Source organism: Chelonoidis abingdonii, chromosome 6, assembly GCF_003597395.2.
Source record: "Chelonoidis abingdonii isolate Lonesome George chromosome 6, CheloAbing_2.0, whole genome shotgun sequence".
NCBI lineage: Eukaryota > Metazoa > Chordata > Testudines > Testudinidae > Chelonoidis > Chelonoidis abingdonii.
This window is the reverse complement of record NC_133774.1, coordinates 122444408-122458979: the sequence shown is the minus strand read 5'-3', so window position 1 is coordinate 122458979 and position 14572 is coordinate 122444408. Positions and strand designations below refer to the sequence as shown.

At 40.5% G+C, this 14572-nt stretch overlaps 1 protein-coding gene across 1 annotated transcript in view; it reads right to left on the bottom strand.

The window, feature by feature from the left end:
- Positions 1 to 14572, bottom strand: part of SVEP1 (sushi, von Willebrand factor type A, EGF and pentraxin domain containing 1) — a 181787-nt gene that overhangs the window by 113109 nt on the left and 54106 nt on the right. Inside the window, 2 exon segments of the mRNA XM_032764936.2 lie at positions 6320 to 6517; positions 13663 to 13842. Of these exon segments, the coding sequence (XP_032620827.2) occupies positions 6320 to 6517; positions 13663 to 13842 (378 nt within the window).

Here is a 14572-nt window from a genome sequence, read left to right as displayed (position 1 = left end):
GAACAAGGGTTTGTTTTAACACTACAGTTGCCTTTTCTTAAAACAACACATCTATTCAGCCATGAGGAATGGCTACTTTATTCCCCTATTTCTTGACAACAAGTTATGAACTTACATAAAAAGTTATTGAGCTCTAATTACCCTAAAAATACACCATTTTTTAATGTCATGGCACAAAAAATTGTTTTATGGGGATTCTGATGGAAAGGTGGGAGAATCAAAATGACACCTACAGTTTTGCTTATAATCATTTGCAAAGTCAGTGTAATTCTTTGCATGTTTTTTGTTTATAAATACTTCATTTTCTCAAACAAAAGCACATTCAGTCCTAGAAGACAAGCGTTCCCAAGAAGGCCTATCAAAACCCAGCAGTTTGTTGTATTCACACAACTTTGGGGAACTCAGATTAGCAGCCTCATCAGAACAAATCTTCAGCAGGTATAAATTGCCATAACTCCACTGAAGGCAAATGAGTCACATTGCTTCACACCTGCTAAGGATCTGGCCCCAGGGGTCCGCAATCTTTGGCATATGACCCATCAGGGTAATCCGCTGGTGGGCTGCAAGACATTTTGTTTATGTTGACTGTCCGCAGGCCCGTCCCCACCCAGCTTCCAGTGGCCGCGGTTCGCCGTTCCCAGCCAATGGGAGTTGCAGGAAGCGGCGGCCAGCACGTCCCTGAGGCCCACACCGCTTCCTGCAGCCCCCATTGGCTGGGAATGTCGAACCATGGCCACTGGGAACTGCAGGGGGCTGTGCCTGTGGATGGTAAACGTAAACAACATGTCTCGTGGCCTGCTACTGGATTACCCTGATGGGCTGCGTGTTGAAGGTTGCTGACCCCTGATCTGGCCTATTGTCATCAAGAGTTCTTTCATGTGAACCCGAAAAATCAAGTGAAACTCCAGTAAATCCTGTTGAAACTTGACCATTTCATCATTAAATCAGTGACTCATCCCAGCTACTCCCCATTCAAAAATCTCCTATTCCCACCACAGGCCCCACCTTTTATTCCAATAGCTCTCAGGAGTTCCCTATTAGTGAGGAGCATTCTGGAGCGTCTCAGTCTAAGAATGAGGAAAACTACTTAAAACAGCAGCACTGAGACCAGAATATTCTCCATCCTGCTGCTGTGGAATGCAAGGGGTGGATTTTCTGCATCATCATGGAAGACATTTCAACGGATGCAGAAGTGGGTGGAAAACTAGCTCAGGGACTGCCTCCACAATCTGAACCACCAAAAAAAAGTGGATGAGGAAAACGGTCAGCAGGCCATCCCTGAAGACATGAGAAGGGAAGGAGCAGTGCAGGTGTAACACTGACAGGTTCCAGTTATCAGCAGGTGGGATCAAACCTGGGATCTCTGGAGCTTAGTGCATGAGCCTCTACTGCATGAGCTAAAAGCCACATGGCTATTAGCTAAGGCTGTAGAGCAGACTCATTAATCTCTCTCTAAGTGGTCTTGGTGCCACTATATGTGACAGGGCACCAAACCCAGGAGGCGTGGGGATTACACAGGGTCTCCTGTGAGCTAACATCCAGGATATGTTAAAGAGAATGTGTGCATGTGGATATGCATGTGTTTGTGAGTGAATGTGCATGCATGAGAGAGATGGTGGGATTGGTACTGGAGGGAAATAATTCAGACCAGAGTAAGTCTCTGAGGTTTGCCAAACCTTGGCATGTTTCACAGCATGAATTAATATCCCCATAATCAGGTCCCCTCTAAAGAGAAGGTAGCCAGAGAAAAGGGGAAAGAACTGGAGGCGCACTGGGAATGGGCTCATGAAGATGAGAGTGAGAGGTGGACAGAAATAATTTGGTATTCCAACTATTTATTATAATAAATATTCATCTGAAAAACTCACGCATCCTTATAAAAATGGCTTCCAATCCCTGCTCCCACTGAAGTCAATGACTAAACTCCAGTGGAGTCCTGCGTGACAAGGATGGAGTCTATTAACTAGTTAAGCTCACAGCCTCCCTGAGAGAGAGCTCACTTAACCTACCATCATCTTGGCCAGAACTTGAAAAGTTGTTTAGCATTATTAACAGTACACAACAACATTATTTTCGGATAGGAGCATAGAAGAACATTATGCCTAACTGAAACTGCATGAGGCAACTTAAGCAGACAGAATGTAATTACCAAAGTAAAAATTTGATTAATGTAAAAAGACTAGCACCTCTCCTCTTACAACAAGCAGGGGCGGCTCTAGCTTTTTTGCCGCAACAAGCACTGCTGGCAGGCTGCCTTCGGTGGCTTGCCTGCAGGAGGTTCCCAGTCCTGAGGATTCGGTGGCTTGCCTGAGGGAGGGTCCACCAGTCCCACGGCTTTGGTATACCCGCAGCCAAATTGCCGCCGAATCTGCGGGACCGGTGGACCTCCTGCAGGCAAGCCATTGAAGGCGGCCTGACTGTCGCCCTCGCAGGGACTGGCAGGGTGCCCCCCCCAGCTTGCCGCTCCAGGCACGCGCTTGGAGCACTGGTGCTTGGAGCTGCCGCTGACAACAAGTGCCATGGGAGCTTTTATGTTCACAGGTGTGTGAGCCCTCAGCTTTACATCTAATCAGAGCAAGAGAACAGTGCTTTTTAGCACCATGCTGGGGCATGGTCTAGAACCGACTCCAAGGGAAGAGTGCTCTGACTGAATGGCTGCTCTGACTAATTTCTGCTGCTAAACAAAGGTTCCACATATGACAAATGGCCTCCTCCCATTTCAATGAGTTTCTGTTTCACTAGCGCTGGGTACAATCTGTGCTGCATGGCCAACAACAGTTAAGTCCTCATTTACTCTGATAAAACCCAAAGCACTTTTTTGTTATCCTGGCATGGAGCCTCTCTAAACACTGCAGCGGGATTATTTCATTACTGGAGTGCTCTTTGATAAATGGTCTCCAGTCTCACTAGGCAACGACAACAACATTCACCTCTGAACCCTTTATGCCCAAGAGGCCTTAAACCAGCTAAAGAACTGACACCACTTACTACTTTGCTAGAGATATACACATTTCAAACTATAACTCCGGTAATTAAAATTCCACGGTGAAGACTGCATGAACAATAAATACTAGCCACTTCGCCTTCCTCTGAAGAAATTTTTCACAGCAAGGCAAGCTCTTTAAAACAACTTCCAATTGTGTTTCACACTCCCAGGACCATGAACTTTCAGTTGTACCAAGTTCCAGTTAAAAGTGAAGTTCTAAAGAAAGGCTAATAATAGGTAGTGAGCAAACAGATTATTTTGGATAAGTTAAGTATTTTGGCTGCATAATACATATAAACAACAAAGAGAACTAAGCAGGGACGTGTTTTCTTTGTATAAAATTCAACAGATTGCAACTGCCCTTATCTTCACTAGAGACGTTTAGCCTTCAGAGACTACTGATATCTCTTATTTTAGGGTTTTACACTGTTGCCCATCACAGTAGACCCTGGGTGCCTGGTCTCAATACACATGGCTTCATCTTGATCCAAACAGCCTTCTCACCTTGTAGTATGATCCCAACAGATATTATCAGTAGGGCTGTCAAGCAATTAAAAAAATTAATCATGCAATTTAATTGCATTGTTAAACAATAACAGAATACCATTTATTTACATATTTTTGGATGTTTTCTACATTTTCAAATATATTGATTTCAACAACAATACAGAATACAAAGTGTACAGTTTTAATTATAAGTATTTGCACTGAAAAAACCCCAAAAGAAACAGCATTTTTCAGTTCACCTAATACAAGTACTGTAGTGCAATCTTGTTATCATGAAAGTTGAACTTACAAATGTAGAATTATGTACAAAACAACCTGCATTCAAAAATAAAACAATGAAAAATTTTAGAGCCAGCAGGTCCACTCAGTCCTACTTCCGGTCAGCCAATCGCTCAGACAAAAAAGTTTGTTAACATTTGCAGAGGATAATGCTGCCCATTTCTTGTTTACAACGTCACCTGAAAATGAGAACAGGCATTCTCATGGCACTGTTGTAGCCAGCGTTGCAAGATATTTATGTGCCAGATGAGCTAAAGATTCATATATCACTTCATGCTTCAGCCACCATTCCAGGGGACATGCATCCTTGCTGATGACAGGTTCTGCTCTATAACAATCCAAAGCAGAGCAGACTGATGCACGTTCATTTTCATGATCTGAGTCAGATGCCACCAGCAGAAGGTTGATCTTATTTTTTGGTGGTTTGGGTTCTGTAGTTTCCGTATCAGAGTGTTCCTCTTTTAAGACTTCTAAAAGTATGCTCCACACCTCATCCCTCTCAGATTTTGGACGGCACTTCAGATTCTTAAACACAGAGTCAAGTGCTGTAGTTATCTTTAGAAATCTCACATTGGTACCTTCTTTGCATTTTATGAAATCTGCAGTGAAAGTGTTCTTAAAATGAACAACATGTGCTGAGTCATCGTGCGAGACTGGTATAACATGAAATATATGGTAGAATGTGGGTAAACCAGAGCAGGGGATGTACAGTTCTGCCCCAAGGAGTTCAGTCACAGATTTAATTAATGCATTCTTTTTTTAACGAGTGTCATCAGCATGGAAGCATGTCCTCTGGAATAGTGGCCGAAGCATGAAAGGGCATGCAAATGTTTAGCATATCTGGCATGTAAATACCTTGTAATGCCAGCTACAAAAATGCCATGTGAACACCTGTTCTTACTTTCTGGTGACACTGTAAATAAGAAGAGGGCAGCATTATCTCCTGTAAATGTAAACAAACTTGTTTGTCTTAGTGATTGGCTGAACAAGAAGTAGGACTGAGTGGACTTGTAGGCTCTGAAATTTTACACTGTTTTGTTTTTGAGTGCAGTTACGTAACAATAACAACAAAAAATACATTTGTAAGTTGCTCCTTCACGACATAGAGATTACACTACAGTACCTGTATGAGGTGAATTTAAAAATATTATTTATTTTATCATTTTTACAGTGCAAATATTTTTAATAAAAATATTCACTTTGATTTCAATTACAACACAGAATACAAAATATATGAAAATGTAGAAAAACATCCAAAATATTGAATAAATTTCAATTAGCATTCTATTGTTTAACAGTGCGATTAAAACTGCGATTAATCACAATTAATGTTTTAAATCACGATTAATTTTTTTGAGTTAATCGTGTGAGGTAAATGTGATTAATTGACAGCCCTAGTTATAAATTATGCTTAGTCCATATTTGCATGGAAGAACTTCCAGGAGCATGAAGGCTGCTGCTGATTCAGTAGGTGGGACTCTACCCTTCAAGTCAATACTGAAACAATGCACTTGGGATTATTATGCTGCTGGAGGTGCTGTGTTTAGGATAAGTAGTAATATCAAGGTTCTCACTACTTATGGCCATTAAACAACAGAAATCCTGTGGCACTTTCTGTAGTGATGTGCTAAATAACTGTTATAATTCTGTTTTTTGTAATGTGCCTTTACATTTCTAAAGAGTCTACCTGCCTCTCTGCTGTTAGGCCCTCCATTCTGTTTCAGGTGCAGAATGTCACAGAGAAACATGCCCTATGCTGTCTCAATGAGACTTTACTTTTGTTCTTTCTTGGGGTTTTCCCTTAATCTAGAGTTAAAGGCATTCAAACTGAAAGTATATTTGTGTATGAAAAAAAATCTGATATTTTCTGAAAGAGCTGAATGTTCATGCCAGAGTCCTGGCCAAATTCATACTAATGTAATTACATTTTTCCCATCTACATTTCCTGTGCAGCTTCAGTTAATTACAGCATTCTTCACTGTGTGCCCTAAAGTTTTGAGTAGTAAGCTGTTAAAAAGAACTAGTGCCTCACTCTGGAGGATGCTTTGATATACTGGGATAAAACATCTTAATATATCTCGCATATTAGTGTAAGTTTCCATAGCACTTAAAGAACCTTGAGATAAAAGGAACTATATAAACACATGATATTTCGTTGATATTATTACTGTTGTATTGTTTGGTTTCACTTTTGCCACCTCTAATGCCTAGGTTTTTCTCATCTTCATTCTTCAATTTATAATTTAACTTTTTCTCCCAGGCCTTAAAGTCACACAGTGCCACGAATCCCAACAAAACAGTACACCTGGGAGGGGACTCCAGAGGGCTGACTGATTGTGAGGCACATCATAAACATACCTGAACAATGTTGCTGAACTAATAAATATTAAATTCTATTGTCAGGAAATAGTAGAAGCTGTACATTTTGAAGATCACTTTAATCAGACTTTGCCTCAGGTTCAAACACATCTTTATCTGTCTCTCTGCAATCCCCTTCCCTCTGAACCCACACTTACTTGCAGTGGAAATTATTGTTCAGGTCTGTACCTTTACATAGAGCCGTTTGGATATTTTCACTCCATCTCCCAGAAGGAGTGCATCTCAGTTCTTCTCTAACCCCAGACAAGGTGAATCTCCGGGGGCAGCTCAACTGACACACTGTTCCAGATTTTGATGGTCCCTGTCCGCAACTTGACGGATGAACTGTCACAGTCTCAGGTTTCTGGAAGATGGGACAATGCACCTCTACAGGAAGTAAACACACAAATGTCAGCGGACCCAGAAAATATACACATCCAAAGTTACTAGCAATTAAGAACCCCATAATAGGATGTAGAAAATAATCTGAAACTTGTTCTAAAATTCACTGCAACTTAGCCCCATTGATGATCTCTACTAATAAGGTATTTTTCACTCAGCCTTTATGAAGAATAAAATGTTTCAGATAACCTAGATAATTTTGCTATATTTATCATCTTCCTTGTATTGAATGAGTTACATTGTGCTTTGAAGGCCAAACATTAATTTTACTACTGAGACTTCCCCCTGTGACAAGAATAGGTAAAATTCAGATTGTAATTTTATGGACATTTGAAATGGGTGCTGGAATTCAGGTGAGTTCTTATGGTTGCAGGAGTTCTTTTTCAGTAAATTACAACCATTAGCAATATTCTCATGAGACAAATCAGGTTTGGCTCCACCCCCTTGTATCAGGTCTGCTCCTTTTTCTTCAATTCACCATTTACCTTTCCCCCCCACCCCTCACTGGAATCACACCACAGCTTTGTACAAGAATCTATTAATTTCACCTGTTCCTATTTTGTTGTCTCATGGTCACAATATCATTTGTTATCATCAGTTTGCTGCATAATAACTACAAAGAACCATTTCTACAATGCCATGAAATGAGAACTAAGAGGTACAACGTTATTAAAACAAAAAAGTCATTAAAATTTGTTTATTTCAGGTTTCATACATGCCCAATCACCTTGTGTTTGTGAAATGGCTCGTAAGTGAACCTACATCCAGTTTCAAATTATTACAGGCCGATATTTGATTTTGTTCAAACCTAAAATATGAACCGGAACTCAGGGAACTTTACATGGCAAGCAAAGAACAATTTGCTGGTTTCCGTGTAAACGTAAACGTCCAAGTTTAGCAAATGTTGACTATGGATTTGCAGAGACCAAAAATGTACCTTCATGTTATGAAATGTTTTGTGACTAGGGCAGGTCAAATATTTTCAAATTGTGAAGAAAAAATTTAATCAAAATATGAAATTTCCAAAAATAAAATTGGGTGGGAGGAAGGAGGGAGGGAACTGACTAGATTTTCACCAACACTTTATCCTGTTTTTCAACCAGCCATATTTATTATTTCAGGCAGTTAATGCAATTTTTACTGTTGTCATGTAGAGCTGGGCAAATATGGTAAAAGGTGGATACCAAATTTGTACAATAAATGTATTTTCAATAAATGTGCCTTGAAATATTAATATGCCTTCCAAATCAAATGCCTCAGGAATATGCTAAGTATTAAATGGAATGAATGTATAGCACCAAGATTCATCACAGAGTTCAGCAACTTCTTATCTCCAAAGCTATCCAGAAAAGAAGATGGAAAAGCTGGGACATGTGTTAAGACATGTATGAAGCAAGAGTTTGCCATGGCAGGCATGTCATTAGGTAGCTGGTCAAACACGTCAGAGGAGCTGACTGAAAGAATCCCTCTGTTGAACACTATTCAGAGAGGGAAAACCTATAACACAGAGGATATGCAAAAAGCTTCCCAGGACAGATAGGGATGGTGGAGCCTTGTTCATTCCTTATATGATATTGGATAGTGTAGAAAGGATTCAGATTCAGAACAATTAATATCTAGACAAAAAATTCTTTTTGTCAAGTCCTTGAAAAGCTGGCACTTCTACAAAACTTATTTTAAAGACAGAATTGAAGTATTATAAACATTTCCTGCCCTTGAAACTCTTGCTTTTGAAAAATTAAGATTAAAGTTTAACTTATTAATAATAATACTTCATATCTTGTTGCCATTTTGACATTCTGCAGATGCCTTGAGTGTATACACATTCATTTTAGACAGAATAATTGTCTTAAAATGTAAAAACTATTTCCATTAGTAAAAATGGTGTTCATTTCTGGGTACCTCTTTATGGGACAGCTACTGACAAATTGGAGAGAGAGCAACACCAAAAATGATCAGGAAATCAAAATTAAAAGAGCTAAATTATGAGCTGTTTGGATAAGTGACAATGTAGGGGCATGTAATGACAGGCACAAACACAAAGAGAACAGGAACTATGTTGGGTGGTACAAAGGGATATATAACTAGGAGTGAAGAGAAGAAATTGAGAAAGGGAAAATTTAGGCTGAAAACGAGGAAAAGTGGAATAGTCTTCTGGGGAAGTGGTGATAGTCCCAGCACTTAGGACACATATTACCGAACCGGACAAAACACTAGACTGTATAAGGAGCAATCCTGTACTATTAGAGAAGGTAACAGATTATTTAGACAAAGGAAATGCAGTGGATCTAATTTACCTCGATTTCAGTAAGGCGTCTGACACGGTTCCACATGGGGAATTATTAGTTAAATTGGAAAAGATGGGGATCAATATGAAAATTGAAAGGTGAATAAGGAACTGGTTAAAGGGGGGAGACTCCAAACGGTCAGTACTGAAAGGTGAGCTGTCTAGGCTGGATGGGCAGTGTTACTAGTTGTTGAGTTCTTCAGGGTTCAGTTTTGTGGGCCAATTCTTATTTAACCTTTTTACTACTGACCTTGGCACAAAAAGTGAGACATTGAGCTAATAAAGTTTGTGGATTTAGACACAAAGTGAGAGTATTGTCTAAACACAGAAAGGACCATATCTACAGGTAAGTCTGGTCATTGACTTTGTAAAACTGGAGTAAAGTATAATAGGATGAAATTTCAATAGTGAAAAGTGCAATGGTCATGGCATTTGGATTTACAAGATTTTGTTATTAATTGGGGACACATCGTTGGAAGTAACAGAGGAGGAGAGGACCTCGGGTATTGGTTGTCACCGGAATACTAATGAGCTGCCCAATGTGATATGGCTGTGAAAAATAGCTAATGCAGTTTTAGGATTGCCATACAGGCGAAGTATTTCCAGCAAAGATAGGAGGGTAGTACTGATATAAAGGCAGGCTGGTGAGACCTCATCTGGACTACTGTGTGCAGTTCTGGATCTCCATGTTTAAGAAGGATAGATTCAAACTAGAACAGGTTCAGAGACGGATGGCTACTTAGAATGATTCAAGGAATGAACCCTGTCTTAGAAAGGAGACTCAAAGAGTTCTTGGTTTAGCCTACAAAGAAGGATAGAGGGGAATATGATTGCTCTTTATAAAATATATCAGAGGATAATATAGGGAGGGAGAGATAATTATACTTAAGCTAGACAAATGTGTACGCAGAACAAAGGATAAAACTGGACACTGGGATGTTTGACTAATGAAAATTAGACGAAGGTTAACCATTGAGAAGTTGATGGTTTAGATGGACAGTCCTTGCCGAAGGGAGTAGTGGAGGCGAAAAACATATCTAGGCTTTAAGACTAGCTGTGATAAATTTATGAGAGGGTGGATGGATATGGATGTGGGATAGGCCTAATTTGCAATTAATTGGCAATTGATCTTTGATTATCAACAGGTAAATATGCCCAGTGGTCTGTGATGGGATGTTAGATTGGGTAGGGGATCTGAGTTATACGAGAATTTCTTTCCTGGTGTGCTGGCTGGTGAGTCTTGCCCACATGCTCAGGGTTTAGCTGATCGCCATATTTGGGGTCGGGAAGGAATTTTCCTCCAGGGCAGATTGGCAGAAGACCTAAAGGTTTTTCGCCTTCCTCTGCAGCATGGGGCATGGGTCACTTGCTGAAGGATTCTCTGAAGCTTGAGGTCTTCAAACCACCATTTGACAACTTCAGTAACTCAGACATAGGTTAGGGGTTTGTTACCGGAATGGGTGGGTGAGATTCTGTGGCTTGCGTTGTGCAGAAGGTCAGACTAGATGATCATAATGGTCCCTTCTGACCTTAAAGTCTATGATCCTATGAGTAAAAGGTCAGGATGGCCTAACAGATCTTTTTCATCTCTGACTCCTACAATTCTACAGGTCCTCCACTCTCAGTGAGCCAGATTTGTAGCTCATATAAACGGTCTTGGCTCCATTGACTTCAGCTGAGCTACAGTGATTTACACAGGTTTAGGATCTGACCCAATAAGTCTGGATTTAAAAGGGTGTACATCGGAGCAGAATTTGGTCCCTTCAATCTATAATTCTGTAAATGTATATAAATATAAAATAATTTAACACTGGATGGGTCAGAATTTGATCTCAGTTACTAATGCCGATGGAAATACAGGGTGAAAATCCAGCATATGAGAAAGCAAAATCTCTCCCATGTCTGTAAAACAGTGCATCACATGAAGCTGACTGAAACTAAATGAGTATAGTACACAGTTAATAAACTAACAAGTGAATTTTGATCTAATGCACAAAAAGGATACTGAACAGCAGGGCACTAACTGACCTCTCTCTCCTCTTCCTTTTATACATAAACCTTGAGGATGAAGACTGGCCAAAACACATTTAAAAAGTGGGCACACTAATTCTTTCAACACTAGATGGCATCAGTGCCCTTGGCATTAATGCCAATGAATCGTGTAATCCTGCCGTAATCATGGGCATTGTACATAGCATTATAATATGAGGAGACTAACATTTCCTGATGTACAGTAAATCTAAGATGCTGGCTATAAATCATTCTTCAGTGGCAGGGGCAGCTCCAGGGGTTTTACCGCTCCAAGCAGCCAAAAAAAAAAAAGAGACGCGATCGCGATTGCAATCTGCGGCAATTCAGCAGGAGGTCCTTCACTCTGAGCAGGAGTGAGGGACTCTCTGCCAAATTGCCACCGAATATCTGAACCTGGCGCCCTGCTCTGGAGTGGCCACACCAAGCACCTGCTTGCTAAGCTGGTGCCTGGTGCCGGCCCTGTTCAGTGGAATACAAGAGGGAAAGAGACAAAAGAGTTTAGTGGTGGGGAAATATTAACTTTTTTTTTTCAAGTTAGAAAAAAAGAAAGAAAGAAAGTTTTCATTCCTATCAAGTATTTTAATTTTAGACAACAGAATATAATGTAACATAATAATCCAAGACAATTCATTACAATAACATCTTCAATAAAAAGTTCCTTGAATTAAAAATACACGTAACACACACATACCCTTGTAGGAAAAAAACCTGCAGTATTTGGCAGGTAAAACTAATTGGGCCCTAACAACCCAGAATAACTGTTATAACATAGCATTAGCGAGGCCATTACTGCAATGCTCTGTCCAGTTCTGGAGACCATACTTCCACAAAAAGGATGTTGACAAATGTGAAAGGATTCATAAAAGAGCTGTGAGTATGACATGAAATTTGGAAAACATGTTTTCTAGCAAGAGACTCAGGAGCAAAATCTTTTTAATTTACCAAGAGAAGGTTAACAGATGACCTGATCTCAGCCTACAAGCACCTATGCTTGGAAGTATTTCCAATAGTTAAGGCCACAATTTAGTCACACGTATTTTTAGTAAAAGTCATAGACAGGTCACGGGCAAGAAACAAAAATTCACGGCCTGTGACCTGCCCATGACTTATACTAAAAATACCTGTGATTAAATCTTGTGGGGGAGAAGGGGTGCTGGCTGGAGCAGGAGGGTGCCGGGGGAGGGGCACTAGGGCCACCGGAGCAGTGGTTGGTGTGGCTGTCCCCAGAGCCAGCTGCTTTGGGTGGTCCCTGGGCCTGCCGCACCATCTCCTGCAGAAGTTGCAGAGGTCGTGGAATCCGTGACTTCCGCGATCTCCGTGACAGACATGAGCTCTACTGATAGTACGTCCTTTTTTATCTAGCAGAAAGAAGCACAATGAGACCTAATGGTTGGAGGCTGCAGCTGGTCAAATTCAGACTAGAAGTAAGGGGCACATTTTTAACAGCGAGAGTAATAATTTAGAACATCAGTAAGGAGAAGAATTTTTTAAAATGTGCTATTAGGGCTCTGGTTAGCATTTTCATGATCCTGCAGTCATTCCAGGAATGGAATTTCACATCTGCTTTCCTTGCGGGGGGGATTTATACAAGTTATCATTGTGTGCAGCCATGGCAGGAGTGAGCCCAGATTTTTCAGCTAATACTTTTTGCAATGGGACAATCAAAGGAAACTCTGGGTTTTTGGGACCAACAAGAACAAAGCCTTGCCATGGGTGACTCAGAAATCCAGCGAAAACTCTCATATAACCTGCTTGATTATGCAAAAGAGTCTAATAATATCAAACAGCATGAGACAGCCTTTGGATAGATAATGGAACTGAATTATAATCATTAAAAATTAAGAAATGACAGAGTAAAGTAAGTCCTCCAATAATAATCCTCCAATGGCATTTCAGGGCCCAGGCTTGCTCTTTTGAAGTTAAATAAAATGTTCCCATTATTCTGGGAGCAAGATCAGGCTCTTAATGTACTTAGTGTAAATAATCCAAAATTTATGAATTTATCTTCATGATGTTTTAAAAGCATGTATCTACACCGAGGGCTTAGTGTTCAATCTTGCCTTCACAGAGTCCCCAGTTTTGTCCCCGTAGTTTTTGAATTACAAATAATTATGGGCATAATGTAGGTCATTTTAACATGTAGGTACAAAATTTACCGATGATGTTAACTGCACCCACAATTTTCAGGAGCACCAAACAAGCCCAGCTTCTGAAAAGTCAGTCCCTATGTTCATAATTTCTGTATTTTCACTGCGTTTTAAAAATTATTATTATTAATATTTTCCAGTGAAGTCAGCACTCATGAAAAGTGCTGGACTGGTAATCCTGGAGTCTGAAGTCCTCTGCTTATTCACAGGTTCCCCAAACTGCTCCACCAATGTGCTTCAAACGTGACCAGCAAGTTTCCCCGGAAGGGGTAAAAGGCTGCTCAGCATGCTCAGCCCTTTCAACCCTTGGCCTCTGTGCTGGGAATTCTCACAAAGAAGGCAGTGGTAGCTTAAGCTTCCCCCATGCTGCCAACATGCCTCAATCTTTAGCTGGAGGGAGCATCTCTAGCTTTGAGAGGGTAATTGAGTCTCCCCAGAGATTCATCCTTGCCCTCTTCTGTATGAGAGCCATGTCTACCAGGAACTGGACTGTGATCACTAATTCATTTCATACAGGTTATCAAACAGCCACAGGAGAGGAGCGACTTTTAGATATCGGGGCTGGATTTCAACCAGCAATCTAGAAGTCATTTTCTTATCCCATTACCAATCCCTCCTCAAGATATCGTTCTATGTGAACAGACACCCAATGACCAAAAACATACCCACACATGTTGCCTCCTTTCCATCCCACTGAGAGTTTCCTTGACAGGTAAGTTGGGAGTTTCCTTCCAGTTCATAGCCCTCATCACAGGTCACAAAACACACTGTCTTGTATGAGGTATCACCTGACGAACAATTAATTCGTCCATTTTCAGGTGCGTGGAGTTTTGGACACGTTCGAACTGCAAATGGTAAAACAAGCGTGTTACGTTTTCACCATAAACCAGAGGAACAACAGACAGTTTAAAGATCACTTCTAAAACCCTTTATCATTTAAATGGATACAGTGAAAATAACATTTTGGTAATCTGAGTTTATAAGTGGAGCCAATATTTTCAAAAGTGACCAGTGATTTTGGGTGCTTATGTTAAGACACCTTACAGGGGCCTGATTTTCACAAGGTGGGTGCTTACCCGTTTCTGAAAATCAGGCCTCTTTAAGATGTCACATCGGGAAATCTGGGTCCATATCTAGTCAATGAAGTTGAAGGAAGTGACTCTAAGAAGATTTGTTTAGTTAGCTCTGGGAGGAGTTGCTGAACGATGCTGAATGAGAAGACAGTGTTAGTTTGGCTGAGTGTGCAGTTTGTTTGTTTTCTAAATGGCTGAATTGCTAATACTGCATCTTGATACCAATTTATTACACAACTAAAAGCAACGCCAGAAGAACATGGAATTAAATGTAATCTTGTGCATCGCTCTTGTCTAACACATTAAGCAGTAGCGCAACTGAACAGTAAAAAAAAATAAAAAAAAGGGGGGTGGGGAGAAGCTCCAGTTCTCCAATCTACTGTTTTTTTTTAAGAGCTAGATCCTGCTTCCATGACTTCTATCAACTTGGATGGAGGAGGGTCAAGGCCTGAATGAGTCATGACTGTGGTGACCTGGGTAGCTTCTATATTGTGGTTAAGAA